At 41.5% G+C, this 25972-nt stretch overlaps 2 protein-coding genes across 2 annotated transcripts; both read right to left on the reverse strand.

Annotated features, from left to right (window-relative positions):
- Positions 1 to 286: 286 nt before the first annotated feature.
- Positions 287 to 13172, reverse strand: LOC118216875 (adhesion G protein-coupled receptor E2-like). The gene is made up of 22 exons (XM_035398463.1): positions 13016 to 13172; positions 12774 to 12809; positions 11378 to 11743; positions 11141 to 11272; positions 9201 to 9344; positions 8873 to 9019; positions 8255 to 8395; positions 7268 to 7405; positions 7037 to 7177; positions 6876 to 6913; positions 6696 to 6776; positions 5670 to 5850; positions 5250 to 5366; positions 4511 to 4686; positions 4187 to 4351; positions 3891 to 4097; positions 2893 to 3128; positions 2388 to 2454; positions 1768 to 1859; positions 1363 to 1522; positions 1132 to 1236; positions 287 to 789 (listed from the first exon to the last, which is right to left on the reverse strand). Exons 1-21 carry the CDS (start codon positions 13167 to 13169, stop codon positions 1135 to 1137), a joined length of 3021 nt encoding a protein of 1006 aa, XP_035254354.1. The 5' UTR covers positions 13170 to 13172; the 3' UTR covers positions 287 to 789; positions 1132 to 1134.
- Positions 13173 to 20886: 7714 nt separating this feature from the next.
- On the reverse strand, positions 20887 to 22690 carry LOC118217137 (adhesion G protein-coupled receptor E1-like). Its single transcript, XM_035398951.1, has 4 exons — positions 22565 to 22690; positions 21471 to 21562; positions 21133 to 21292; positions 20887 to 20988 (listed from the first exon to the last, which is right to left on the reverse strand). The coding sequence occupies exons 1-4, from the start codon at positions 22688 to 22690 to the stop codon at positions 20887 to 20889; spliced, it is 480 nt and encodes a 159-aa protein (XP_035254842.1).
- Positions 22691 to 25972: the final 3282 nt, after the last annotated feature.

Raw genomic sequence — 25972 nt, forward strand, 5'->3', positions numbered from 1 at the left:
TGACACATTTACCCTTGACTGCACTACATGTTAAATTTTTTTGTGCGTTTGGGAATTCAAAATCACAATGCCAGCCTCTGGAGAAGTTAGTTTATTTGAAACTTATCAATACAATTATTTTGCAGTCAGCAACTGAGGGGGTTTTCTTGTAGCTGTGTCAGCTTATACAGCACAACTGACATCTTTCTGTCAAAGAAATCACCTTGAGTTGTTTCCTGGGGCTTCACGTATTTCTATTCAATATATATGTGTATGTATATATATATATATATATATATATACTGTATATATGTGTGTGTGTAACAAATTTTACAATACATTGCATATATACGTTTACATTACGTTTACATTGAATCAAAAATATGCTATATGAACAAGACAAGAATAATAGATATGGAAGAATAAGGGCTTGCAACCATCTAAGGCTCCTGCGGTTTCTACAATAAAAACAAAAAATATTTACAGTATATCATCAGAGTTTTATAATGTCCTCTTTTAGTTCTGTTAGTTAATATCTACATCATTTGGTTGGAGAAGTTTGCATGTTACATATAACATAAGGTGTTATGGAGGCACACAATTATGTGTGTGCAATTTGAGCACAATGCAATCACACCAGCACGTTGCCTACAGTACTTGCGACCAGTGCTACTGAAAGAGGACCACTAATGTTTGTTTTGAATACAAAGAAAGGTTAATGTTATTTGCTTCTGAAAACATCTTCTCTGCTGTTGATTTATGATGATTCTCTGCCTAGTCAGTTTTCCATTTGAGTGACACTGAAGCTGTCTGGAAGACATGAAAAAGAAATAAATAATTTCCCCAGATGAAAAAAAACATTGCACATCCTATAACTCACTAACTAAACAGATTCTCTCAAGTGTCTACTTCTATTTTAACAAGGTTTAGCAACAGTGACGTATTTCTCAACTTCAGAGAAGATAACGTTGTATTACATCAAATAATCATGGTATTAATAAAATAAAATAAAGATTAATCCTAACAATCAATCAATAGAATACACAGCAAAACAAATCTTATTTTGATGATGTGACTTTACTCACTGATCACTGTAACCAAAGGAAGAAAACTGCAGCTTTCATTTTAACTTCTACCAATCTAAAGCCTTACCCTTCATTTCTGAACAGTAGATACGCTGTTAGGGGACCCTTTGCTTCCTGGGGGCTCCTTTTGTCTTAACAGGCATGAGAACCACCTCTTGTACTCCTCTCGCACCTACGCAACACAGCAGTGCCCAGCAACATTCAACATTTGAATACTTGTTCTGTGTTTAGTACTGTGTAACAACCCCTTCACCAATCATAAAACAAACAGTCTCAATGCATGAGAGGGTCCAGTCACCTCTTTGTTGAGCAGACAGTGAACGATGAAGATGAAGGTGCCCTGCTGTGAGTTCAGGACGATGAAGAGGTATTTTAACAAAGGGCTGCTCTGGAAAAATCCCAGGATCCAGGCGCACCCCAAAACAAAAAACTGGGCAACAATTTTGAAGATAATCAGTCTGAAAGAAAAACAATGACAGACAGATCTCAAGCTCTCTCTCAGTCTCCATATTCATAAGCTATTTATGCAGATGAAATAAAAAACCAAACAAAAAGCAACCAGGAACTCATAACATATATTTGTGCACCTAAACTTAATAATAATTATAAATTTATAATAAATATAATATATTTAATATATTATATAATATATATATATAATAAAAAATTAAAAATTTCTAACAAGGCAGGAACACACACTCACCTGGTGTCTTTTGACTGGGAAACGTTACTCTTCATGTTGGCTAGCGTAGGCTGTAGGCTCCAGAGGATCACACCAAATGAGACCAAGTTGAGCTGTTCAAATTACACAAAGGAAACATATACTATACCGCAGCTCCTCAATCAACTGCAGAATTAAATTTTTGTTTTTACAAGTAGCCACAGTCATATGTAAAAGAACATTTCATTGGTCTAAAGCATTGGGCAATTTTCCTGCTGCTGGTATACATTTTCTTTAGAAATCTTCAGGCTTGTGTGGTTGAACCAGTGTTTTTGAGTCACTAGTGTCAATTGTGTTTAGTGAGTTTTGCTATAACATGGAACTAATTCATTAACATAGCCAGCCAGTTAAGCAATGTTGTCAATCTAATATTGTTACTGTCCAATTGTCTGCACTGGTATGTAATTATATATAATTGTATTGTCTTTGCAGTTCTTTTACAGACTCGAGTCATTTCTACAGACTTAAGCCAATACAAACTAATTCCAGACCATGAGCTGTGGCAAATGCCCTATATAATGCAATATTTTTGGCTAACTAAAATTTTGTAAGACTAAATATTGTAAGTATTGAAGAGTAAACAGAGAACACCAAGTACTTACAGCGAGAATAGCAGCCACTGGGCCAATAAAACTCCATTGGAAATTTCTTTCTGGACTTAACCAGCACCTGAAAGCAAAAAATAAATTTGGATCTTGGTGACAGTGTTCCCATACTGTTTCCTGTAAACAGCTCTAAAGCCAGTTTTCCTATAACCTTTTAGGTACAATTGACTGTGAGCACATTTATGATTGACACTGCAGTTCACCAATCTCTGCTTAGACATGGTAGCTAAAAACATCAGCAATTTCTTGCAGTAATTCATTCAAGTGAATGCAGCCAGCTGACTCCATCTTCTATTGTTGTACAGTACATAACAACAGTCGCTAAGGGTTGGGACTTGTGGATATTTTGCCAACAGTAAATTGTCATGCCCTTCCACCAGTTACGACCTGCATAAGCCACTAGATATGATAAAGGAACACATTAAAAAAAAGAATCTGGTCCCATTGTAGTTTTTCTGGCACAATCACATGATCTCTATCACAAAGAGGAAAAATACATTACGTGTTTTTGCTGCCATAACCGCCTGGAAACACCGCTGCAGACACTCCCACCACCACCGTGGGAGCTCCGTAGCCAATCAGCAGGAGGTACAGTGTCTTCAGCCCCTCCTTCTGGATGACCTGTACTTTGGTCAGGCTTCTGACCAGCAGGAACAGCTGCACAGTCTCCAGCAACATCCACACAAAGCCCGCCAGGAAGATGAATTGCAGCAAGCCTGCAATGACTGCACACACCACCTGGTGGAACAAGAGCCAGAGGAGACTAATCAGATCAGTATTCTTACATACAATAGCAGATCAGTACACTATGTTGCTCCTGAATACATATATTACCAGATGCATATACAGACATTATCGCAGAAGTATATATATATATATACCGCATTACCCTGTAATAAGCCTGGAAAGTTTTATTAAAGGGGCAATCCACCCGAAAATAAAATAAAGCTATATTTCCTAGAGTGCTATCCAGTTTCTCTGAGATTTGACATTTTAAAACATTGTCACTGCATCCCAGAATACTGGCATGCTTTGGTTGAGACTTTGCACAGACACACACAGTTGGCATACTTCCATAGAAAGTAGTTTTAGATTAAACCGTGCACAACTAGATCTGAGGATGTTTGTAAATATCCACGTCATTATACCTGGAAAGAGATTTTGCTGTTGAGTTTTTCTAATGTAAATTTTGGGCGCTTTGATCACCACAAACCACTGAGCTCCACCAGCCTGGAGTGAGAACCAACCTGGAATTAATTACCATATAAGGGCCCCTCCCCCTTTTCCCTGCTGTGCTACCTCAATTTAAACAACATACCAACAAGAAAAAAACACTTAAATTCAAAAAACATGCTCAATGCTCAATATGATTAGGTGAAACAGAGGTGTTATTGTTTTTACAATGACATTCTGCCCATGTTTTCATACTGCATAATTAGAAAAGTAACAAACAGCAATGCCTTTGCCACAGTACCGCAGCTCATATTCCCAGATCCTTACAGCATTCTCGGTGCGAGATACGCCCACCAGGAAGAGCAGGTGACCCAAGAAGAGGCAGATGCAGAGGTGGAGGCGGGCAGTGTTGTTGACCTTAGGGTTCCATGTGCACAGTAGGAAAGTGAGGATGGCGAGGGCGAGGAAGGCCAGACCCACACACATACAGAACAGGTCTACCATCTCCAGCAGAGGATCATCCTCTTCGTTATCCTGTAGAGATACACAGAGCTTATCTCCGAACAAGTATCTAGTCATGTGCTCATTCATGTCCTTCTTAGTAGCACTGAGGGACACCCTACCTGTCCCCCCGTCTGCAGGAGGACGGCGAATGTGGAGAGGTGGGTACAGGTGCATACTGTGTGGGTCTCGTTGGAGAAGGAGGCTGTGCACCCCTCCACTGACCAGTGTGTCTCATTCCCATTTTCCATCCAGTACACACAGGTAACCAGCCCAGCCTGCAACGTCTACTGGCCAGAGAGGACAAGAGTGGGACAGAGTACAGTGTGTACGGGAGGAAGGTAGTTACTGAGCTTTAGTTATGACTGCAAATGTAGCGACAAAAGATACTCTGAGTCACACCATAAAATGCATTAAGTTAAGTCTCCTATTCTGTGAGACTGTACCTTCTTGTGGTACATAGTGAAGTTGACAGGCTCGGTGAGCTCCTTGTGTTTCGTCTTAGGCAGCGTGGCAGTGACGATGTCAGAATACATCTCTGTGGCATTTTCACTCTTGAAGAAACTGGGACTCATGAGTTTCTCCATCCCACTGACTGACATCAGAACTGCAGCAGCGGATCCTGGGCCAGAGAGACTCCGGTTACGCTTCATCATCATCTTCATCTTTCCTCTACTAACCACTCGATCGATCCCTGCCCCTTTTACCTGCCGTGGCCTGAAGACCCATCACTTCAGACTGTACCTGGACTAACTACCACTACTCTGCAGGGCACGCCCAATCTAGGATTGCACGTATTACTTGTATCCTTCATGTACACATTCATAAACACTTGTATCTCCACCCAGCACTTATATTGCACTTGTATCGTTATCTTGATGTTGCAACTCGTCATTCCTCATTTGAATTTGACTTACATTACATTTCTGACCTAGACCATGCTTACTGTGTGAACTGGACTTGATGTTCATGGCTAAGGATAACTGTTGCATAATGAGTATTGTACCTTAACGGACCTGTGGTTTGTAGTCGTTCCAGTGACCATTGGTATTCACTTATTGTACGTCGCTTTGGATAAAAGCCTCTGGTAAATAGTTGAAATGTAATGTAATCACCACAGGCAATTTTGTAATCATCATCACACATCCACCCTCATCATCGATACCCTCGCCCCTTTAATCTCACCGTTGTTCTGTTCAGCAATAGATGCAAGATTGTCGAGTGTCATTGTGTTTCCCTTGGCGTTCAGCACGGGAATCTTGGTCGTGTTCCATGCTGGACCAATGATCTGTAAATTAATTTCTGTAAGAGACAAAACGCACATACATATCTGTAATGCACAAGCATACACAAACGAGGGCCGTATTTTTTCAGTGGATGCAAATGCGCACTGGCACACAACCTAAGACACATCTGAAATTTTGGTGATCTTGCATACATGCATTTTCCATTGGCCTTCCTTTTCTGAGCATCTGCTGGTCAATTTTCAATGAAATATATAAGTTTAAGGGAATATTTTAAGGCAAATGTTTCTATATACACCAGTATTTTTGCCATTTGTACGTTTACATTATTCGTTTTCTTGTTTCCCGTCTAGTAACCTACCCATGGTAGGTGTCATCACAAGTTTTCTGGACTCTGTGGTGGTGGGCTCAATCAGGGTAGACATCAGTTTCTCAGAGACGTCTAGGACAATGTTGGCTACATTTCCACTGCTGGCTGAGCCCTTTTCGGGAGGCATGCCACTGCTGACTGACAGGACCGTGGACAAGATATTGGTCACTGTCTGAGAGAGTCAAAGAGAAGACAAAAGAAACAAGCATTAATGGGAGAAGAGAGTGCGAGAAAAGACATTACCTTTACTGTACATGTCCAGAGCCACCTCCATTCAGAACATTCTCAGTCTTGCGTTTGGTTACTTAAACCACCAGCCAATTTTCCTTTATTTTCTTCATAATTCCTGTATTTCTGAGGACACAACCATATTGAAAAGTGAGGTGTATTTTTTACAGAGGCGAATGGCGTAAGAACGGAGCCCATACCACTCAAAGCTGTTTCAAAGTCAGTATTATCAAAAGACTGACGCTGACTCCTTCCTGTAAGTCTATATGGTGTTCTATCATGGCATGGATGCCGGTCAAAATAAACACCAGATGATGTCCTGCTCTGGGCACCTTCATGTACATTGCTGCTCCATTACAGGGATGGCTTTTTTTTAGTATTGTTTTTAAAAGGAGGGTGGACAGCCCAAACTTTTCACTTTGTTCAGACAGGGTACAGCAGGGAGGATCACAGTAGAAAAAGTGCCATGGTGGGGAATCAAACCCCTGAACACAGGGGGGATATGGTTTGAGAGGATTTTACCACACAAGTCTTCCTACTCATATTTAAACAAGCATTAGTCTTAGTCTGGATGAACGCATGTACTTTCTGAGGCAAAAGGGAGGAGCCTCGCTTCCCTATTGGTTAATTGAACTGTCTGTCTCAGTGTGCTGTTCTTTCAACAAGACCCCCCTTTGGTTACACATTCTTTTAACCCAACTAAAGAACAAAAATAAATTCTTTCAGACCGACAGACAGACATACACACACACACACACACAAGTCAGGTTCTTAGCTACTAATACTGACCCCTGGAGGCAGAATGATGTCAGACTTCTTCCCTAAGTCTTGGGCTATTGACGCAAGGAAGGCTACCTCAGGTGTCTGGCCCTGCGTAGAGAAGCACAGTAAAGACACCTGTAACATGCCGCATTTTGCATTTATGTTTCAGTGTCCTCTTCACGCTCAGATGAAATGTTCCCATCTCACCTTTGCAGGGGTTATGGAGGAAATTTTGCTCTGCACACCTGAAAGGAACAGATCAATGATATTTGAGAGAGAGAGAGAGAGAGAGATTATTGCTGATTTTCTTTGATATTTTCTTTTTTCCTTCCATGAACTTTCTATGAAGAATTCCATCCACTACTTACTCTCACACACGGAAACCCCATACTTCCAGGTAAACCCAGTGGAGGCAATGTACCCTTCCTTGCATGTACAGTAATAGCTTCCTAGCGTGTTGTAGCACATAGCATAAGTGCCACAATTGTTTGTGACACACTCATCCACATCTGCAAGACACAAGCCATATACTCAATATCACACACTATGAGCTAACCCACATCGAATCACAATCCTGATAGTGTTTGGGATGCTCTGACCTGCACAGGGGTCCTTGGTGCCAGCCAAGAGAATCTTTAGAAAACCCAGGTGACAGTCACATATATAAGACCCAATAGTGTTGGTGCAGTCAGCGTTGAGACCACAAATAGGGGGGTCCAGTTTACACTCATTTATGTCTGTGGAAGACAGATGACAGAGTTACAGCACAGCCTGGAGCTCATAGTTTCAAGTGAACAATTATCACGTGATATAAATAATCTTCCAGAAAGCTTACCGCAAACAGCATACCACAGTTTATATTATCCCTGTAGAGGAGAGCTGTTCTTTAAGGTAAGGCAGTATTCAGTATTCACAATTCAGTAGGGTATTCTTTAAAAGTTCTTACCAGTGTAATACAATAGTTAGGGGAATGAGCATATAATTCAAAGGTCTTGAGTTCAATTCTCAGGTGGGGCACTGCAATTATATCCTTAGGTTATCAAATCCAATCTGCTTCAGTAAATATCCAGCTGTATAAATGGATCGTCTGCTATAAAATGAGTGTAGACTAAATGTGAAATGTATTATGATTTATTATTCTTGGCGTATTTCTCATAATATATTTATGTACCCTGGCTGTGACTCGTAAATAACAAAGAACAGGACTCTCCAACTTGATCTTTAATTATAGAAGTCTTTGGGGGGTGAATTCCATAGTAGTTTCATCCATTGTAGAGAGTGAAAAAATTGAAACAAAGTACAGATTATTATTTTATTTTATTTGTGTTTACACCAAAGCAATAAAATTACTACACCTAGTAGCAGGGACCAAGATCATGACAGCTTCAAAATGACAAATGAGGCCTGCTAAGTGGATGTTCAGTACCACACCATGAAATCATCATTACATCAGTGTTTAAAAACCATACAACACCTAATCAGGTGCATTTTAATTAAGTGCACAGAGAGTCAGAATGTTTTGTTTGTTTGTTTGTTTTTTAAAGAATGTTCTCTAGTGATTTACTGACGCTCTGAGAAATACTGACCTGCACAGGGGTTTGAGGAATTAACCCTTAAGAGCTTGTTTTTGGCACCATAGCCCGTTTGACAGGTGCAGGTGTAATTCCCAGGAGTGTTAGTACAGGTGGAGTTGGGACCGCAGATGTCTTTCAGGCACTCATCGATGTCTGTGGGGGATAAGGACATAGTTACAGCAGGGACTGGAATAATGGTTCTAAACTGCTGCACTGTGTTTAGCAGCTCAACTGGACTTTTGAATTGCTCCAACTTAATTTTCACAAGATTATTGTTGTCTGGAAGTCTTCTTGGGTGAGACATAAATCCAGAGTTTATTATCTCTGTTTAATCTGTATTTTATAATATGCTAATAAAATTGTCAGTTTTTGAAAGATATTAGTCTTTTGTACATTTACACATTTTAAATGTTTCATTCATCCATCATATAGCAATATAGACAAATTATTGTTGAAATACCTTTCTGTTTATGCAATTTCACATTTCTTTTAACATACGCTGTTTTCTGAGAAACAAAATATGTGGGATTTCATATTGAACACTATTGTGCATGTACACATGGACAGAATGTACATTAGACAACACAGGGAAGAAAGACAACATTTAGTCAAAATTTTGGGCATCCTGACCTCGACAGGGGTTTGAAATATTAGCCAAGGAACCCACGGGGAGTACTTGGTAACCTGGGTGACAGGTACAGGTGTGGGCTCCAACAGTGTTGGAGCAGTTAGCGTTGGGACCACAGATGTTGGGTTCCTCCACACACTCATTGATATCTGTGGGAGACTTTCCAGAGTTAGAGCTTGACTTAGCTGAGTGCAACAATATTTATTAGTTATAAGTTCATACAATATGAAGTCAACAATAAAAAGTCAAATCGATGTCAATATCAAATCAATGAAATCAATGAATTTCTATGTCCCCACAGTAATATATCAGTGATTGAGGCATACCCACCTTTACAGGGGTTTGAAAGGCTGGGCTTGGTGTTATTAGGTGTTTGGTAACCCTTGTGACAGCAGCAGTTGTAAGACCCAAAAGTGTTCACGCAGTCAGATAAAGGATCACAGTCGTCTGTCAGGGTTGCACACTCATCAATGTCTGTGGAAGATTGAAGGCACAGCCACAGCATAGTTCATTGGCCCGAGCATCTCCTGGGTTCTGCCCATTCCAGGATGCTGTCCCAAGGCCTATCTGTACTGTTTACTTACTTATTCATTCATTTAGTATCTCTTATCAAGAGCACCTTACTTACATGGTGTTTAATACAGGATCCAAGAGAACAGCAAGAACAGAAATACAAATGTCTTGTGTCTAAATCAGACCTTCCTAAGAGAAATATACTGTGTCTGCATCATACTGATGTGGATAAATATTCTAATATGGACTGGCATTACTAGTAATATTCTTTGAGCAGAATAAATCTAGCTAAGGGGAGCTATTGAAATCAGCACATCTCAGAAAGACCAGTTAACAGCCTGATGAGCAAAAAGGATTAGATTTACTTTATGATGGCTACTGTAAGCAGTTGGCTTTGACCAATAGGTAGATAGATAAAATGTATGAAGGATAGCAAGCTAACGCTGGCACTGAGTAACACATCATCACTCAAAAAGTTCAACCATGGATATTCAAAGCACACCCGTGTGTCCATACTGGCCAGATGGAAGGACAGGTTGTACTCAGGTTAGACCTATGTGTATCCAAGCTATTCTTGCCATTGGTAAGTATGGCCCATTTGGAAATGTCTAATCTCACCGGCCAACTTGGCATATGCAGACAAGAACTAGGCTGTCTCTGGTCTGTATAGAAGAAGTAACTTGATTGCTACAAAAAAATGATCACACACGTGTTCTAGCAGTGGAGGGTTCTGGTGGTTCTGTGATGGTGTAATACTAGTGAAGGGTTCTCATGATTTCTGTGATGGTGTGAGTACATTGTCCAGGCATGGCTTAAGTGCATATATTCCCCTGAAAGTCAAGGACGATGCTAATAATTTGATAAATGAGTGATCATTGCTACCCTCTCTCCATTTTAAAGCATTCCTTTCCTGCAAAGAAAAGTGTCTTTCAAGATGGCACTGTCTCTGCCCACGGAGCACAAGCTTTCACATTCAATGGTTGGAGCAGCTCAACTATTTCGCAAGAACACGAAAAAAACAAGAATGTCAACCATCAGGCAGAATGTCTTGACTCCTGACATCAACCACTGCCCACCCCCCCCCCCCCCCCCCCGACACACAAGCACACACACACACACACACACACACACACACACACACACACGTACAATAATGATTACAGTGCCCCCTGGAACCATTTTGCTCCACAGTAAAATATTTGGAAAACAGCTTTTTAAAAAGATGCCTGCAGCCAACCAAATAATCCTCCTTTCAGCAGCTCTAGATTCCTCTTTGTTACACTTGATACGACAATACGCCATTGGGGGAAAAAACCCAGAACTAAGCCATTTTGGTAGCAGCTAAAACACTGCCAAGAGCACTTTACAAAACACTGGACAAATCTGTATTTACCTAGCATAGGTAGGGAATACGGCAACCAGCTGAATCTTTAGGATAATTCATGTCTCAGTATGCAGCATATTTATGTGATTTGCTATACATGCATAAATCTCCATGATTGGGAATGAGTAATTACCCATAATTCTCACTTTTTCTTTAAGTTTACTAAAGCATTCTATACTACAGTCTTGTTCCATTTATAACATAGAAAATGCTAAAATAAATATAAAGCTCTTAACATTTATATATACACAATGCATTGCATTGTTACCACTCTTCTGATAATCTCCAAGAGGCACTGACAGGTGGTTTGTCATAAGACCTTGAAACTGCTTATATTATAGTCTTATATTATTTTCTTGGATATCTCCCATACCTGTACAGCCATATGATTCATTAACTGGAAGACGATCATCCGGTAGTTGGAATCCATTCATGCACTGACAAAATCCTTCACCCACGCATTCGGCAAGTGGTCCGCAATCAGCCAGGCTGCAGTTGCTATGTCCTGTACACACAGATTGCACACAAGTAGTAAAGAGCAGCACCATTTCACCTGGCCCAGGCGATGTCCAGTTTAGGTGTTCTGTGTAATGGTGCGGAACATACTTACGAAGAGCATAGTTCCATGGGCAAGGAAACGGTGACAGAAAGTACACAAAGAATCCTCCTTGGCAAGCCAGGACCTTCAGGCTCGAAGTGTAGTAGTTGCAGTATCCAGACCACCTCATATGTGTTGGGCCTGACACAATCCCATCCTTGAGCGTTGGGTGAGCGTAGCCCAAACGTGCACACACATATGAGCCACAATGCCAGAGAAAGTGACACGTTTCGGTTAGAACATCCCCACCAATCCCTGTGAAGCGTGTCCATTTTCCACTCAGGCCAGAGTCACAGAGCGGGTAGCCCGCAAAACCATGCGCTGTGAAACCCACGTTGCGCCAAGGGCCAGTCACCACAGTGTGATTCTTACAAGGGTCTGTTTGAGACAGAAAATGATAAATAAAAGACTCAGGCCTGGATTCATTTAACAACTGAATTTCTTTTTTGCTAAAGTGTGTCTGTGATGAAAAACACACAACGCTGTGCTCTTAATTGTGAATCAAAATTTAAAACATATATTGATTGAATCTAGAACTTTTTAAAAAAAAAATGAAATCACTGACAAAAGTGAATCCCTCAATTGCTTCATAAAGGATCAAGCGCTTTTTCAGAAAAGCCAGGGTGCCTGTCATCATCTCTTTTAAAAGAATGAATTTACCATCCATAGTGTTTTGTAGAAGACCCTATGAGATGATGTGAGAGACATGAGATGATAAATTTGAAAAGAGAAGAGGACAGTACTCTTATTTAGGCTACATGTTGCAAACAGGTGCATATGGTCAATTAACTGCATTCATAAATGAGCCATCCAAAAAATGTAATTACAGAAATTAGACTAAAGATTAAAATGTTTCACACTGCATGCAGCATATTGCTTTCACGAGTGAACTGATATTACTCAACTGGAAATCATTATATCAGGAAAACATAAGCTCAAATTAAACAGAGGCTGTAGTTCTATTACCAGCAAGATTATTAAAAAAGATTCAACCCTTACAGGCCATGGCTTTCATCTGTGAAATACTGAAATCTTATTGGCAGCTTGAATACACATTCAAAAACACAATTTAAAAATAGTTCCTAAAAATGGAAAGATAGCCAATGTTGGGGCTTTAGAGCTATTTAAAGGATGTCAAAATGATAACTTTCAGAGCCTCAGATCTTTTGAAGAAGGAAGCACATTGAAAAGTTTGAATCTTTAAGGCTATTATTTTTAAGAAAAAATATTTGCGTATGGTTATTTAAAGGAAGTATTTTGGTCAAATAAATCTGACCAGCTCAGATTTAATTGGAAGGGTTGAGTAAAATTCTCAGTAGGAAAACTAACCACATGCACCAAAGACAAAAAGGAGTCCTTCAGAAAACTTTTATCTGGCCACATAGGAATGCAGTGCGGCTGTACTCACCGAACTCCTGGCAGCTTCCGAAGAGGAAGAGACACCCTACGACCGAAACAAGAAGGAAATCAGTGGAGCAGAGTCTGAACATTACCGCACAGAACAATCCTTCAACCTCAGAACAGATGGCAGAATGCATGCACCCTACTTTACACACAGAAAAATAAAACTTGTGTTCTTCAAAAATTATTGCATCCCTCTTGGTCCTATACCCGATTCTTCAACAATAATGCAAAAACTTTATTGCTCACCCAGCAGCTGTAAGACGCAACAGTAATTCATAATCAGCGATTCTTCATTGGCATTAATCCCCACGGCTGCCAAAGCACAGTCACCACTATAGAGTAATGAGTAGTGAAGGTCATTCTTGATACCACTGTTTTCTATTTGCATGGGGCATTTCATGCATCTAAGGTAAACAGTAAAGCCTGGACTGATTTGTATTTGCCAGTTTGTACTGAATTACATAAACAAACTGTACCGGTCGTGCATGGTCGAGGTCTGAAGGGCACAGCTTCTGGAGGGCAGGTGTAGCTTCACACATCAGGGGCTTCCTTCACACTAATGCAAGGGCTGGTGTGTCGCGTGCTTAGTTTCTGTCACATCCTGAGGCCTCTAACAACTCTGGTGGGATGTCTCCTACATCAAGCCTCAGATCTTTAATTAGTATGGACAGGACGGAGTGTGGCACAGTGGGTAAGGAACTGCGCTTGTAACCGAAAGGTCGTAGGTTCGAATCCCGGGTAAGGACACTGCCGTTGTACCCTTGAGCAAGGTACTTAACCTGCATTGCTTCAGTATATATCCAGCTGTATAAATGGATACAATGTAAAGTGCTAAGTAAAAGTTGTGTAAGTCGCTCTGGATAAGAGCGTCTGCTAAATGCCTATAATGTAATGTATAATGTAATGTAATGTGTCCTCTGACAGTAGCTGTAAAAGGTTGAGTTTACGCAGAGATTACACTATGTTAAGCAAGGTCTTTGTCAGACCACATTTAGAGTATTTTTTGCAGTTATGGGCACCACACTTTAAGAATGACATACATCACTGTAATAACAGCCTATGTGTGTCACCGGAAGTTCTTTTATTTCAATATATGTATGGGAAGTAGTTGACCATAATTGTGGTGCTTGCGCTGGGTGGCCCAGCAATGATGTTTAAAAGGCTGATTTGATTTTTTTTTTTTTTTTAAACCAGACCAGAATGCTGGCTCACTTCTGCAGGTGATGCAGCCACCCAGGCAACACACAGACATTTTGTGACAGGTTGCTCAGCACTCTGGCCAAGGGGAAGTGGGAGGGATACACTTCCCCAATCAAGCCAAGGGACGATTTGATAACCAGACTGAGAAGTGAGAGTCACTCTGCACTGGAGCTTTTACCCCTTTTATTACGTTCAGGAAATACTGCGTTACACAGTCATTACTTTGAAAATCTTGGCCAGGTGACCTTAGGCTGCCATTGGGAATACTTTTCCCTGTAATTTCGTAATATGGAAAAGGCCTGCTGCGATGCAAATCCTGAAAACAAATTCAGGATCACCCTCCACCAGTTTTCGGAGAAGGCAGGTGAGCACGCCTTTCCTCTGCAATGCACACAGTCCTCACCTCGTCGTGCTTCTGGCCACAGTCGGCTCCAGCGTTCTCAGGGTTTTGTCCGGACGGGGGGGGGGGGGGGGGGGGGGGGGAGGGGGATGCGCTGCATTAGGTACATCTTCCTCGGCTGCACATGCCTCTTTTCACAATGTGACAAATTAATACCTGATGTTACTTTTAAAAACATACAAAAATAAATTTTTAAAAAACCACAATATGGGACTTGGCTGTCACAAAGCCTGATAACTCAGGCCTATTCTATGAAAAGACTGAACTCAATAATTATAAATTATCAAAATGATAAATATGTGTTGGTCAACAATTAAGGTTTGACCAGTACAGTCAATAGTAGATATTTTTTACATATAATTACATTTACAACTTCTCCATTGCTAAGAGCAGGAGGGTTGGTGACAGAGGGAGAGTGTTTTTTCTGGCCATTGTCTCCACCTGTTGACCAATTAGGGTCATTTCAGGCTGCATAGTTGACATGTTGCTGTGAGATATTACTAGGTAATGAGGGAGACGTAAGTGATGCATTTTGCTGGCAAGTGGAATCTAGAAGTGTTTCCTGCTTTGTTTTTCCGAGCTAAAGTGCCAAACTCTCAAAGATTTCTCACTGATTTGTGGGATTTTGTTTTTACCTTTCCCTAAAAACGTATTAAATACAGTTTGTAATTTTGTTTACAAGATAGGGCCCTTCATGAAGATATATGCATCCTTTGTGATTTTTTGGATCACGTCAGTCCACTTTAGTCCATTCGTACACTTCAATTTCGTACTAATAATATAGCAAAAAAAGATGAAAATGTGACAAGCATCTAACAGAGGGATCTGAAACTCAGATCCTTGGAGGGCTACAGTGTCCATTTGTTTCTGGTGTGTTCCCATAGTTAAGTGCTTAATTTAAGTTTCAGGTTGATTAATAGTTCAGACATGTTTTGTTGCAAGGCCTAAATTAGTTGCTGACTGGAAAGAATCCAAGAACTTGCAAATGCTACAGCCCTCATAGACTACAGTTCGGGACCCCAAGAGCATACATTTAACATTTTTATTTAAATTTTCAAAACAAGAAATTTTGTAACAAAAGGGCATAGTCTGGCCATACATTTTATACACATGTATGCACAAAGGTTAGAATGTACAACGTTAAATTGTAAAAATTCAATCAGAGGTTACACATCGTAGCTTAAAATTGAACTTGAAAAGCTTAAAATTAAAATTGAAAATTGAGCCAAAGACATCAATCTCTGATTCAAAAATGTAAATCATTAAGTGGGACCCAAGAAATCCCATTCAGCCCTTTGCTGATCATGATCTTGTGCTGTTAGTCACTATCCACCTTTGAAAGGATTTTTTGCATGTTCCATAATGTGGCATGGGTAACACTTCCATGACAAGGATGGCATAATTTCCCCTTACTCATAACAAAAGGCATCTGAGTTCAAAACTGAAAAAGATTATTTTTCAGTATTGCATACAGCTTACTACCTGTGCAATGTCAAATTCCTCAGTGAATCTAGTTACAAATGCATTCATGCTAGCTAAGGCACACGGTATATGTAATTTCCCTATGGTCTAATTACACAAGTTGTAAACTTAATATAGAGTGACCAAAATAGCACTCTTAATGGCTTTTTCATTATTAATGTGCACTATTTGCAGTTTAATAAAATGTCTTCACTTCTCAGGCACTTGTTTGGCACTTCTATGCCCTGTCCACTTCCTCGAGTGTGACCCAGCTTTCCTGGAAAAAAAAAAACAACAAAAGTGGGTGGGAAATAAGACTTCCTTCATTCTGTGACTCAGCAAAGTAAGATCTAACAGCCAACTTTAATCTGGACAAAAATCTGTCAGTGTACCTAATGACTTCTTACCTCAAAACCTGAAGTACATTGGTTTGCATTAAAATTCAAGTGAATCCTTATAAGGTGAAATTATTTCATTTACAGGGCCCCCCAGAATCACTGGCACTCTCAATGAGTATGACTGAGTGTGTCACCTCATATTTATACCCCAGTGCAACAGGAAGCCATGGATTACTACCTAAGAGTTCCAGAAGACTCAAATGAGCTTTTAAAAAGTGTATCTTTACCAACCATTTCAGGCAAATTTCATTATGATAAGCTGCTTGGCCGAAAGCTTAGCACTATTAAGTGATTTGCAATTCATTCCAATGTGGCAAAGCGTTTTCTTTGCTTGTTATCCTTTTTAATCTTTGTAGCACCAGGATGTATTTGACTGTCAGATGTACGGACTCTCACTTTACTCACTCACACACACACCCACACGCACACAAGGGATGCACCAACCGATCGGGCCAAAGATCAGTATCAGCCGATAATATTACAATTGGTCATCGGCCCATAGTTTAAAAAATGATGGTCAGCTCCTATTATGTCCTGTCAATCAAAAGGAAAAAACATCTATAGTTTATTTGTAATCCAAGAGCTGGTTTTCATTTACCTGTCAGATACAAAATAATAGCACTTTGTTTTCCATATTCAGTGTTTCCCCTATAATAGTACAGACCTGGAGGACTGCCGGGCCAACAAAATGCTTTTTTTAAATGGCGAAAATAATGCTATTCATAAGGAGATCAATAATTCATTATTTGGGAGCCTCTGCGGGGCGCTGTTTCGAAAAATGAGTCAACCCCTGTGTTGTTGCCTGGGAAACCTAATGCGATAAGACTGTCACTGCAGAGTTCTATGCTGCTGTCAATCCTGAACTTGTGAGTGCCTTTACTTATCCCTGCAGAGTGAAGTGAAAGACCAGAGGAGGATGGGTTTCCCCCTTGAGCCTAGTTCCTTCCAAGGTTTCTTCCCATCTCCCACAGGGAGTTTTCTCTTGCCACTGTTGCTTTAGGCTTGCTCAAATCAATGTCCACCTTCGATTACTGTCCTAAAACCATAGTCCATCTTTTGGAACCGAGTCCAGGTGTATAGTAAAGACATCTCCCTGCGTCCTGTAGTGTCCAACAACAGATGTGTCCAGTCATTGTGTTAACTGAAAGTCCTTTGGGTCCTGTTTTACCTGTGATGCGGAAGTTCACCATACATCTATGCTGTGTTAAGGGTGATGTTACAGCACTGCTGTGTCTGGTAGTCTCAACAGGCAGTCCTTTAGAGTCAGTCTCCTGCCTGGGGGAGCCACAAGTGTGATGTGCGTGTGCAGCGTAGTGTCTTTCCCTACTCCCTTTCTTAAGCTCCATTACCCTGTTGGATTCTTCGCCGACTGGCCTGTGATCCGGTCAGGTTTCAACTGCTCCGTGCAGTCTGAATCTGCTTCTCAGGGGGGTAGGTGTGCTGCATCACTGTCCCATCACTGAGCGTCCCACTCACAAAAATGGTCTTCTGACCCTGTCATCACTCGTCAGAGGAGTTTTCCAGACGTAGACTTTAACAATCACCCATAAGCACACCCTCACAACAAACACATAGGTCCGTAGAGAGAACTTCCAAACGAACATAATGTTTGACACCTTTCTTCAAACAGGACCAAAAGACAGAGTTACACCTCGAGTCTGACACCTCGACACAACACTGCATTCAGCTGGAAACAAAACAACTTGATGGATGTAGTTTCTGTAGGTAATCCAAAGGTGGTGACTGGAAGTCCTGTCGGTTTTACCTCCATGAGACACAGCTGACAGCTGTTCTCTGGCAGTGGAGGGAAGGTCGTCCTTAACCCCTGTAAAGGAGGCACCTCCTGTCAATCACTCCAACTTGACCGTGATGAACATGGCAAGCGGGAGCCATTACGCTACCCACATCCACATCTAGGGCTTTTCCTTCACTGGTTTTGTACCCTGGCAGGCTCTTGAGTACATGCTCCATTTGCCTGGGTCCTTGTGTGCCACACAGTCAACCGTTTTGCCAAAAACGCTGTTAATGGTGAATTCCTTGTAAGGTGGAGTCAGGGCTGGAAGACTGAGGGAAGTAGATTTTGGGCACATAGTCCAAGGGGGAGGGGACCAGGGGCTCCCTCTCTTGCAGTGGGAACAAAGGTGTGAAGCTACAGGGCATCTAAGATGGACCAGACCTTTTTGCCTGTGTCTGGCCCTCAGCATGAACTGCTGCAGTGCCTTGGGCAGTTTTCAGGGAAGCCCATGGTTTTGCCCAAGGTTCTCTCCATGCTGCGGGGCAAAAGCAGGAGGGCCTTTACAACTTGGGGAAGTGTTTATGGCATCTGGTCCTTTGTCCCCTGTCTGTGTATGATGGCCCTGGAGATTCGTCTCCATCTCCTGGAGTGCGCAGCTCTCCTCTCCTGGTGGCTCCACCGCCTGCTGCAGTTCTCCTCTGGCAGGGTGTTGCCCTCTGTGGGGGACAATGCAGGCAATTCCAAAGAGCTGTCCCTGGTGGTGGGGGGGGTGGTGCCATGTCCGCTGTGTGGTCTGACCCCACCCCCAGTGAATGCGCAACTAGGAGAACTCCAGGAACCTGTGTGAGACTGGTTTTGGTTGTTTCACAGGCTTCCACCATAGCATCAATGATGTCCTGGAAATACATCTCCATGGGTATACCCATGGCGGAACTCCATGGGAGGAAAGGGGGACTGGCGTGGTCTCTCCACTTTCTCGCTTGTGTGCAGTGGAGTCCATGGCTCCATGGGTGATTGCGGAGGTAGTGCTCTAGAGAGACTGTAGGAGAGTACTTCAACGTTGGAGTAGTCATCATATGATACCTCAGAACAAGGAGGTACAATCTTTCAAATTGTGTCCCGCTGAGGTCATCTGTTGACTCCCGTAGTTCATCAAGGCCTGGATAGCACTCACAGAACTCCTCCCGCCATCTCTCAAAAACAACTCGCTCAGTGCAGATCTCCCATTTAACTTTGGGATCAGTAGCAGAGCCTGGCAACATTTCTCTCCTTTGTGACTGGTCCATGTAACATAATTTTGAGACTTAATTTCACAAGAGATTGTACAGTTGATGTAGTTTACCACAGTCTGCTCAAAATCCTATCTCGGTGGAACCTCCAATATATCAGCAAAGTGAGGATTAATTGAAATATGTTTAATCTTCTGAACGCAGCAGTTTTAACCATTAACACCCTCATTTGATGTCTGGTACTCTGAATACCGAGCACACTGTACGTGTGTCAACCATTAAAACACCTCACTTACCCAAAAAGTAAAATATATTTGATTTAATTTGGTAATTATTATCAAAGATATGAATTATCAATCAAATCGCCAATAGGCAGAGCAAACTGTTTGGATCAACCTTCATCAAAATGCACAACTCACAACAGATGACAATTAAGAAATTTATTAAGTTACAACAAATATTCACATCTAATAAGAAATAAATGCAAGAAGACACCAAACCACAGCTTTTGTCCCAAAGTATTCCAAGAGGCAGAAACCAAAAGACAGCAGAACAGTCCAAAAGAACCAGAGATGAAATGTAGAACGACAGACCTAGATGCAGAACTCAGATGTCCACTTCCAACTGTTATAAAACTACTTCCTTCCCAGTTGCCCAAACATAACTGGAAACTAAAAGAAAGCCACATATTTTAACTGTAGAAAAAAAGAGGAGGGGGCAGGGGCATGGACACCCTTTCTGACACACACACACACACACACACACACACACACACACACACACCTACCCACCCACACACACAGACACACATACACTTCAGATAGTAACCCTCCAGTTCCTACTCTGTCTTATCTTCAGGCTACTCCGGCCAAGCACTTTGAAGCTTTCTATGGCTGACAATAGGCAACTGGTGAATTACATGTCTGACAATATGTGTGTATATATCTGGTCAGTTTTCAAGCAAATGCCTCCAAATTAATTGGACGGCACTTCATCCTACAGAAAGACAGTGATCCCAGACATACTTCTGAAGCAACAAAGGAATCACTGTCCAACAAAAACTGGAATTCTTGACTGGCTAAGTCATTGACCTAATCTGAATCCAACTGAACATACATTTCATATGCTAAAGAGAAAATACAAGGCAACTAGCCCCAAAACAAGCAGGAGCTGAAGATGGCTGCAGTACAGGCCTGGTCGAGCAGCACCAGAGAAAATACTCAGCACCTGGTGATATCTATGGGTCACAGACTTCAAGCAGTCATTGCATGCAAGGATATGTAGAAGTAGAATAAGTAGAAAACATGGCCACGTTCATTATATAATATTAATATGTCCCAAACGTTATGGTGCCCTGAAATGGGGGGAGATGTATAAAAAGTGTGGTAATTTCTACATGGGGAAACCAAAGTGTATAAAAATACCCAAAAATAGAAGCACTTTAACCACATGTGACACGTTTGATTACAAATCAAGAATTGTGGAATACAGAGCCAAATTTAAAAAAAAATGTTTTTGCACTGAACATGATTTAGCTCACTGTTTATATAGTACAGCAGTATTGTGCATTTAGCTGTAGAACTCAATACACAATGGCGAGCGTTCACTGAACCATATCAGTTATTACCATTAACAGTTTTAGAGTACAGCTTTCATTTTTACTCGCAGATTCCCACAATCAGGAGTCTTACCCTTCATTTCTGAACAGTAGATACGCTGTTAGGGGAACCTCCGCTTCCTGGGGGTTCCTTTGTTCTAAACAGACATGAGAACCACCTCTTGTACTCCTCCCGCACCTACACAACACAGGGACCAATCAGCAGTGCCCAGCAACATTCAATTTCATAACATATAACACTTGCTCTATGTTCAGCACTGTGTAACAACCCCTTCACCAAAAATAAAACAAACAGTCTCAATGCATGAGAGGGTCCAGTCACATCTTTGTTCAGCAGACAGTGAACGATGAAGATGAAGGTGCCCTGCTGTGAGTTGAGGATGATGAAGAGGTATTTCAAGAAAGGGCTGCTCTGGAAAAATCCCAGGATCCAGGCGCACCCCAAAACAAAAAACTGGGCAACAATTTTGAAGATAATCAGTCTGAAAGAAAAACAATGACAGACAGATCTCAAGCTCTCTCTCAGTCTCCATATTCATAAGCTATTTATGCAGATGAAATAAAAAACAAACAAGATGCAACCAGGAACTCATAACATATATTTGTACACCTACACTTACATGAAGTTTCATGCATGTAGAGGCAGGTACACACACTCACCTGGTGTCTTTTGACTGGGAAACGTCACTCTTCATGTTGGCTAGCGTAGGCCGCAGGCACCAGAGGATCACACCAAATAAGACCAAGTTGAGCTGTTCAGATTACACACAAGACACATATGCTATACAACAGCTCCTCAATTTTCCTGCTGCTGGCACACATATTCTTCATTATAAATCTTCAGGCTTGTCAGGTTGAACCACTGTTTTTGAGTCACGAGTGTCAATTGCTTTTAGTGAGCGTTGCAACAACATAGAACTAATTTATTAACATAGCCAGCCAATGAAGCAATGTAGTTAATCTATTAGTGTTACTGTCCAATTGTCTGCAGTGGTATGTAATTCTATATAATTATATTGTCTTTGTGGTACTTTTACAGACTTGAGTCATTTCTACAGACAAAAGCCAATACAAACTAATTCCAGACCATGAGCTGTGGCAAGTGGCCTATATAATGAAATAGTTTTTGGCTAACTAAGTTGGTGTAAGACTAAATATTGTAAATATTGAAGAGTAAACAGAGTACACCAAGTACTTACTGCGAGAATAGCAGCCACTGGGCCAATAAAACTCCAATGGAAATTTTTTTCTTTTTTTAACCAGCAACTGAAATCAGAAGACAAATTGGGATCCCGATGACAGTGTCCCCATACTGTTTCCTGTGAACAGCTCTGCAGCCAGTTTACCTATAACCTTGTAAGTATAATTGAATGTTTGTAAATTTATGATTGACAATGCAGTTCACCAATCTCTGCTTAAACATGGCAGCAAAAAACATCTGTAATTTCTTGCAGTAATTAATTCAAGTGGATGCAGCCAGCTGACTCCACCTTCTATTGTTGTACAGTACATAACAACAGTCGCTAAGGGTTGGGACTTGTGGATATTTTGCTAACAGTAAATTGTCATGCCCTTCCACCAGTTATGACCAGCATAAGCCACTAGATATGATAATGGAACACATTAAAAAAAAGAATCTGGTCCCATTGTAGTTTTTCTGGCACAATCAGATGATCCTATCACAAAGAGGGGGAAAAAACGTACGTGTCTTTGCTGCCAAAACCGCCTGAAAACACTGCTGCAGACACTCCCACCACCACCATGGGAGCTCCGTAGCCAATCAGCAGGAGATACAGTGCCCTTAGCCCCTCCTTCTGGATGACCTGTACTTTGGTCAGGCTTCTGACCAACAGGAACAGCTGCACAGTCTCCAGCAACATCCACACAAAGCTGGACAGGAAGATGAAGTGCAGCAAGCCTGCAATGACTGCACACGCCACCTGGGAGAGCCAGAGGAGACTAATCAAATCCATATGCTCACATATGTTACATTACATTACATTACAGGCGTTCAGCAGACGACCTTATCGAGAGCGACGAACACCAAAGCAAACCTGTTAGCAGGTCTGTACACTATACCCACTATTGGGGCAACTACTCTGAAAGCATGGTTGTGCAAACTACCAATTACTTTACACTGAAAGTAGTAGGACTACAACCAAGCTACCCCATAAGAGAAATATAGTTCATGAAACTAACAAGTATTTCAAACTACATTTTTCTTACAATCTGTCACGGTACGGGTAGAGGGGACCCAAACGCAGAGGGGAAAAAAAAAAAACACGAACTCAAAAGGGAAAATTAACAAAGATTTTACTAACAAAAAGGGCAAACAACCAGGGAACAGACAAGGGCACGAAGGCCAAAACAAACTCAAAAAATATCGAAATAAAACAGAAAACAAGTCGAACTCACAAACACGGGCAGGGCAGAACACGGACAGGGCAGAACACGGGAAGGCAGAGCACAAGGAAAGGTCAAACAAAACACAGGCAGGTAGATATGGTGAAACAAACAGATGTCGGGAACAAACACAAACAATATCTAATGAAACAACAGGAACTCAAAAACACAGGCAGGACAGAGTACAAGTAAGTGGAACAAACACAAACAGGTCACAAACACAGGCAGGTACAAAGGGTCTAAAACATACGCAAGTTGGGAACAAACACAAGCAGGCAGGTACATGTACGTCAGGTAACAAACACAGGCAGGTACATACGGTTTTCAAACAGATTTCAGGAACAAACACAAGAAGGCAGGTACATGAAAGTCAGGAGACAAACACAAGGAACCAGCACCCGAGTCAAGGGAACAGAGAACTTAAATAGACAGGGGTAACAAGACACAGGTGAACTCAAAAAACAATCAAACCAGAAGGAGGGGATAAGACAGGTGGGAACAATGATGGGATAACGAGACAATGAAACAATCATACAATTAACAGGGGGGGAGCAGGACACAAAACAGAAGTGCCGCCATCTGGCGGCCCAACAGGGGAAACACAGACAGGAAAACAGGACCATGACACAATCATTATCACGTTCCCCAAAGATGATGCATGTGTATGTAAAGCCTTCTTTCATGACTCTCATCATGCCTCACAACTATATGTATGACAGACTAGATCCATCCCTGCTCCAGATCCAACCATTTTTTTGAGCAGATATTTTATTATATTTAGGGGTAAAGAACATTTCACCCTTTGAGGGGAGAAGCAGAGACCCTTACCGCATTCTCAGTGCGAGACACGCCCACCAGGAAGAGCAGGTGACCCAAGAAGAGGCAGATGCTGAGGTGGAGGCGGGCGGTGTTGTTGACCTTAGGGTTCCATGTGCACAGTAGGAATGTGATGATGGCGAGGGCGAGGAAGGCCAGACCCACACACATACAGAACAGGTTCACCTTCTCCAGCAGAGAATCATCCTCTTCATTCTGTAGAGATACACAGAGCTTATCTCCGTCCAAGTATCTAGTCATGTGCTCATTCATGTCCTTCTTAGCAGCACCGAGGTACACCCTACCGGTTCCCCCGTCTGCAGGAGGATGGCGAAGGTGGAGAGGTGGGTACAGCTGCATACAGTGTAGTTTTCATTGGAGAAGGCTGCTGTGCACCCCTCCGCTGACCAGTGTGTCTCATTCCCATTTATCTTCCAGTACACACAGGTAACCAGCCCAGCCTGGAACGTCTCCTGGTCAGGACAAGAAAAGGACACAGCACAGCAGTGTGTCAGAGCACAGTGTGTGGGAGAGAGAAAGAGGAAAATTTTGGTTAATTCATAGCTAATTTACATTAGTGTTTTAGTGATGTTACACAAACATATACTTCCCGGTTTTATATATTGGTTGCACAGTTCATTTACATTTGTTCTTCAGTAATGTTACATAGGCTGATCTAAGAATGAGGTAAGCCAGGTCTGGCACTTATATAGTATCATGAGTTTCTCTGGGTAAGAGCGTCCACTAAATTAATGTAATACAGTGAAACCTGTCAAAGGCAGCCACCCAGAGGAGTAATGAGAGGAGTAATGAGAACTGGCTGTCATGTGCATGTGTATGAAGGTGACCCCTATGGCAGGTTTCTCTGTATTCGTGTATGACCAAAACCCATTTCCTCAGCAATTTTTAGAGCACTTTTCCCACCATAAACTTTTCTAATCACCTTTTCTGCAGTCTTCTCAGTGCCACTGGCTCACGAGCAGCCATTTTAAAACGGACACTAGTTAACTTTCACAGAGTAAGAATATGACCACAATGACAGCAGCATACTCTTAAATACCAATCTACCATGGTTACTTTTAAAAAAATCACATAAGCAGAAAAAGATACTGAAGTTCACTAAAGTAAGCCAGCATGTGGAGAATCTTCAGTCTGCTAATTGTATGTGTGTGTGTGTGGGGAGTGAGTTAGTAAGTTCCAATCTTGGTCCATGAGGTGCTTTGCAACTAAAAAAAAACCTGAACATAAGAAGATAAGGATAACGCAAATCATTGAAAGAAGTTTTCGAGAAAGTGCCAACCCCCTCAAGAAAAAAACAAAAACAAATTGAGGGTTTCTTGGAAACACCAAAAGGCTAAAGCCGCCATCTCATAAGCTGAAATGTGACTAGTGGCCGTCATATGCATCAATAAAGCTCCTGTGGGACTACACAAGCATGGCCGCCAGCTGCTTTGTGCATGTGACCGTTATCAGCAAGGTGAGGATTAATTGAAATATGTAAAGTGAAAGGGAATATTAAATGTTACATCCTGAGATGCAGGGTTCTTTTATATCAATGACTCCGATACCGATAACTTTTTAAAGCAACTCACTTTATTTTCTCTTCTCCATGCATACATATATCTCTTTCTCTTTTGGCTGCCTCGTTAAGACTGAACTTGCCCTGACCTTAGCAGCAGACTAGGCCACCCTTTACATTTTAACCAATAAAAAGAGAGTGACCAACCAAACGGCCCCCTTCAACTCATAATGACCCCAAACTTCAATTTGTTTTTAAACACAAATACACCACACTAAAGAGTGAACATCATGGACAGTTGGCCACTATACAAAGGTGACCACCAAGGCAGGTTTTCACTGTATAAATCTAATGAGCAATGATGCACATGCATTGGGTTTGGGAAGAAGGAACAAAAGGTTATATCTGATTTTCTCAAGAGTGG

This window comes from Anguilla anguilla, chromosome 17, assembly GCF_013347855.1.
Source record: "Anguilla anguilla isolate fAngAng1 chromosome 17, fAngAng1.pri, whole genome shotgun sequence".
Classification (NCBI taxonomy): Eukaryota; Metazoa; Chordata; class Actinopteri; order Anguilliformes; family Anguillidae; genus Anguilla; species Anguilla anguilla.

Coding starts and splice junctions, on each gene's coding strand:
- LOC118216875 (XM_035398463.1), bottom strand. CDS start 13,169: ATGAAATGCCCCATGCAAATAGAAAACAGTGGTATCAAGAATGACCTT. Junction 4,687..5,249: donor TATTGCTGAACAGAACAACG/GTGAGATTAAAG, acceptor TCTCTGGCCCAG/GATCCGCTGCTGCAGTTCTG. Junction 4,098..4,186: donor TCCTGCAGACGGGGGGACAG/GTAGGGTGTCCC, acceptor GTATCTCTACAG/GATAACGAAGAGGATGATCC.
- LOC118217137 (XM_035398951.1), bottom strand. CDS start 22,690: ATGTTGCTGGAGACTGTGCAGCTGTTCCTGTTGGTCAGAAGCCTGACC. Junction 21,293..21,470: donor TCCCAGTCAAAAGACACCAG/GTGAGTGTGTGT, acceptor TTTTTCTTTCAG/ACTGATTATCTTCAAAATTG. Junction 20,989..21,132: donor ACTGTCTGCTGAACAAAGAT/GTGACTGGACCC, acceptor TGTGTTGTGTAG/GTGCGGGAGGAGTACAAGAG.